Source organism: Grammomys surdaster, unplaced genomic scaffold (genome assembly GCF_004785775.1).
Source record: "Grammomys surdaster isolate TR1022 unplaced genomic scaffold, NIH_TR_1.0 198, whole genome shotgun sequence".
In the NCBI taxonomy this organism is placed as follows: Eukaryota; Metazoa; Chordata; class Mammalia; order Rodentia; family Muridae; genus Grammomys; species Grammomys surdaster.
In genome coordinates, this window is record NW_021604643.1 from 7,498,447 (window position 1) to 7,503,284 (window position 4,838).

The 4,838-nt window shown below is 39.1% G+C and overlaps 1 protein-coding gene across 4 annotated transcripts in view; it reads right to left on the minus strand.

Annotated features, from left to right (window-relative positions):
• Positions 1 to 326: 326 nt before the first annotated feature.
• Positions 327 to 4,838, minus strand: part of LOC114623514 (glycine N-acyltransferase-like protein Keg1) — a 45,600-nt gene continuing 41,088 nt past the window's right edge. For 3 of the 4 annotated variants that reach the window (XM_028770186.1, XM_028770187.1, XM_028770188.1), the window contains exons 5-6: positions 4,478 to 4,649; positions 327 to 1,687 (exon numbers count right to left, since the gene is read on the minus strand). In XM_028770186.1, the coding sequence (XP_028626019.1) occupies positions 1,285 to 1,687; positions 4,478 to 4,649 (575 nt within the window). In that variant the 3' untranslated portion in view covers positions 327 to 1,284. The other variant, XM_028770189.1, reaches the window with a different exon arrangement.

Sequence of the window (4,838 nt, forward strand, 5' to 3'; positions counted from 1 at the left end):
AAACCCTGTCTCGAAAAAACCAAAAAAATAAAAAAAAATAAAAAAAATAAATAAATCTCTCTACAATTGAAGATACTACTCTCCCCTCTCCTTCCCTCTTCCCCTCCCCTCTTCTCTCTTCTTATCTTCCCTCTCTTTCTCTCCCCTGCCCTCTCCTCCCCTCCTCTCTCCTCCTCTTCTTTCCCCTCTCCTCCCCTCTTCTCCTTCCCCTGCCCTCTCCTCCCCTCCCTTCTCTTCCTTTCCCCTCTCCTCAGCACCCCAGTTCTGCTTCCCATCCTCCAGTCCTCATCCCCACTTTTTCCTATCTTATACCTAACAGACATCCATTTTTCTGTTTGCAGTCTTTTATTTTCTCTTCTCCCTACAGTTCTTTGTCTTCTAGAGCTTAAGCTTCCATACATAATGAATTTATTAAATGTAAACATTAGAATGAAGTAATGAAGCTCAGCCTTTAGAACAATGCTAATTTTTCCTTCCTGGCATGGGAAGTGATTGTGAACATTCATTGAAAAAAAATACACAAATCTAGCCTCAAAGATATCACCAGTTAGTCTTTTTAACTTTTTAAAGATTACATTTATTTATTTTTGTGTGTTTATGCTACCCCATACCTGTGGAGGTCAGAGGACAAGTTGATGGAGTTGATTCTCTCCTTTTACAATGTGGGTACCAGCATCAAATTCATGGTATCAGGGTTGGTTGCAGCATATTTACTTGCTGAGCCCTAGTGTCTTTCCTAATAATTCTTACAGTTGTTCCACACATACTGTGCATCTGTGTTTGCCTGTATAGTAGTTTTTATATATTAACAATATAACCCCTAGTTAGTGACATGAGAACGAATGATTTTTGAATACACATTTTTAGATGATGGGCTACTTCTCCAGCCCATAAAAGCAAAACTACAGAAAGCCAGAGGAGGTATGCCTGTGTGCAGAAGAGTGGGGGTCAGGTCACAAAACAAACCTACTGACTAATGGGCATGGATCAATGAGTTAGCAAAACAAATAGAAAACAGTACAATCTAGCCAAATGTGTTAGAGGAATCCTGAGAATGTAGGGTTTGTAACAGAGTTGGAGGAGGAGAAGGTGAGCTTCTGCATGCCGAAGAGTGGAGTTAAGAGCATGAGCAATGTGAGGGAGAAGAAACAGTGTGTGCAGCTCAGTGTGATGGACCTTTATGCTCTAGAGACACACACCAACCTAATGACAGTTCACTTCTGTCTGTTCACTCAGCCATTTCTCTATCTACAAGTGAAGTCCCCTTCTCACCCTTTTCTAGCTTTATAGAGGTACACAGTTCCACTGGTTCCAGGTACAGGGCATGGGGATATGCCCGAGAATGGCACCCATTCTCTGAATGGTGAAGTTAGCCTTGTCCACATGTACATACATGGGAAAGCCAAGCTTTTCTAGTTCCTGAATTTGGTACTGAGCAATATGGTAAATGAGACCCTGGCGCCGGTACTTAGGCAAGGTGCCTCCCATTCTTAGTTCTCCAGTATGGTCCATCAGGGTCCAGGACACAGGGATTCCTTCAGGCCCCATAATACAGAAGCTGGGGAAGGTAAAGATACAGCGCTCAATGAACTTCTGGCTCTTCTCATTGCCACCAAAATACCAGATGCTATTCACCAATGCAGCATGTGTAACATCCAGGGAGGCAAATTTGAATAACTGATGGTCACTATTGAGAACAAGAGGAAAGAACAGTCTTTAATTACATAGGCTGTAAATAATTTTATTTATTTCCCCTAAATTGTTCCAAGAGGCAAAAGGTAGAATATCTAAGATAATGTGCTTGCCATTAGACTGCCTAAGTTCCCATCAATTGTGTGTGTGTGTGTGTGTGTGTGTGTTTGCTGTTTAATCCCTCTTCAATTTTTTAATGTTCTCATTGAGTGATCAAGAGTAATAAGCAATTTTTAGACTAATGAGCCAGTGTGGTGGGAGCTCAGATTCAGTGCCTAGCAGGTAACATTCTCAGCAGGTAAAACTTCTTCAGGCAGTATTTCCAGCTCTTATTTGCCAGTGACCATTGCTTTTCTAGAAAAAAATTATGAGAGTTCAAATATGATCAGTCTTGTTTTCTGTAAAAGGAAAAAATACAGATAAACAAGTTTTTTTAAAAAAACAAGCCAAAAAAACCAACAAACAAACAAACAAAAAAAACCCCAAACAAACCATGAAGCAAGCAGAAAAGCCAAAATTCAAAGTTTGGTAGAGTTTGGTATCTTGTGCTCATTAGACATTGTGATGAGCAAAAGAAAGTCAAAAGCAAAAAAGGCTGCAATGTGGAAGGAGTATGGCCTTTGTCACTAACTCCTGATGTCTGAAGAGGCCTGAAATGATGCAAAGGAGCTTAGGGACTCATCCTGGAGCTCTGGAAGTGGAACGAGACTTTCTATTTCAACTCTAGTTATACATTCCATCATCCACGTGCTGAGCAAGCTATTCCATCGTCAAATTCTTTCTGTCAAGAGAATATACTGACCTCCTAGCTCACAGTAGGACAAAACTTTCCAGTAGGTTCTAGATGGAGGTGCTGACCAGGTAACCATGTAATTTACAAAGAGAACAGAGTTCTTCCACATACACAGAGGGTCATGTGCCTGAGCATCCTAAAATCACATACTCATTGCCAGCTTTCAGTTCTACTAAGCACTACGTTAAACATAAATGGGGACAATATGAAATGTGTTCAAAATCTTTTTGCTAGAATCCAGTTGTCTTATGCAGAGAATTGACTGAACGCATGTTTGTTTAAAACCTACTGTGTGCCAGCTACTGACGATCCCAGCCACTGCAGGGTTTGGATCCTTCTTAGAGAAAAAAAAAATCAAATATTGAACCTGTAGAATAAATTAACTAGTTTCAAATACTCATGAATGCTATGAGTAAAACAAAGCTGGGCCCTTGGGAAGGTGACTTTTATTGAGATGTTTTACCCAGGACTCTGAGGAGGTTAACTTGTGAGCCGATCTGGGTAACAAAGTAAAAGTATAAAGATTGATCTGCTTAGGTGAGGGATATTTTAGACAGAGGAGCTAATCTTCGAGGCCTGAGCTTGTGAAGGTCAAGTAGAAATATTCATAAGCTATAGTATAACACTGTTGTATGTTAGCTTCTGTGTTTAACTTCAACACTAGAAACATCATGAAATCATTCACATGGAAGCCTCAGGTCACTGGACCAATATTAGATCGCTAATTGGTTTTTCTGAGAAAGAGGAGAGAACAAGAAAGAGAGCAGGTGAGTGATAAAAGCAAGAGATAAAAGAGAATATGAATGAGATTCTCTCTGCTTTAATCCTTACCAAAATAATTAACTTGAAGTAATCTGACATCAACCAATATGTCAAGTTCTAATGTATATCTTCTTTTTCCTGTTTTACGTAGGAAATAATATTGAAATGGCAACACTTTTTGGTGCTGTTATTTTAGCCTTTCTCAGTCTATGAAATCAACCTCTTTTTCTTTAGATTACTTCCCTTAGAACACTTCTTTTGGCAGAATGACTCAACTTCTGATTTTAGACTCATGCCTAAGAGACAGGTAATGTTTTTAAATGACCTTGTCATATTTTTGACAAGGACTAGACATTTTGGAGGCAAGAAACAAGAGAAAAATCCAAGTCTGAAAGGTAGATGGGAATCTCTTCTTAAAGGGCCGAGGAGTCCAGAAATATCTGGAAGTATAGCAGGAAGCATTGGACTCTTGTAAGCAGGAGAGAGACATGGTCTTTATTTAAATCTCAGTGTGATTACACAGCAACTCTGCAGGATATTGGTTGGATAGTTACCAGAACTAGAGCTAGCTGAGGTAGTGAAGACATGGTAGCTTACACAGCAACTCACATTCAATTTATATAGGCAATTAAAAAATTAAATTGTAGTTATTTATTCATTTGTATGGGTGTGACATGCTCCAGTGGGAAGATCAGAGGATAACTTTTGGGAGTTGGTGCTCTTCTTCATTGGGTAGGTTCCAGAGATTGAATTTAGGTAATCAGACTTGTCAGCAAGCACCGTTAGCTAATGTACTATGTTATTAGTTCTTCATGGAGATAATCTTTTTTTACAAAAGGGAAATTTAAAGATATGTTTAGGATTCCAGAATAAGGTCATTCCAATTATTTTGTAGGGTCACAAATCCATTGATTACTACCCTTACAATAAACAAAAGGGGAAAGACATGAATGAGAAAGAAGTTCACGTAAAAGTGTTTTTAGAGAGTGAAGCAATGCATCCCAAAGCCAAGGTACTCCTGGGATGTCATTAGGTGTTGGAACAGTTCAGAAGGGACTCTATGCTGTGGTTCCAATGTGACACATCTTGATTTTTACCTTCTAGACTTCAAAATGATGATAGATCACATGTGTACTGATTTTAACCCGTGTTTTAGGGTGACTCTTTGATGATTACTTTGGAAATTTAATATGAGAATGAATGGTTCAGAACAGCTTTGTTTATACTTACAAAGGCTTCCGCACGTTACTGCTGACTACTAAGTTCTTTGTATCCACCAAGAAAGGAGCCAGTTTCTTTGCTGTTTTAGACATCATATAGAGAAAGCATTGCTTATGCTTGACTTTGCCCAAGTTAGTGGCTCCAAGACTTTCTATCACTTTGCCCAGGTCTGACTGTGAACCTTGATGAGGAAAATAAGGGAGCAAATGATATACAATTATTCATATTAACATTTGGGAAAAGCTACTCAATGGAGTCAGAGGGAATATGAACTTAGAATCAAGTCTTGTGTTACATCATGACAGGTTTTATATTATAAAGATTCTCTCTCTCTCTCTCTCTCTCTCTCTCTCTCTCTCTCTCTCTCTCT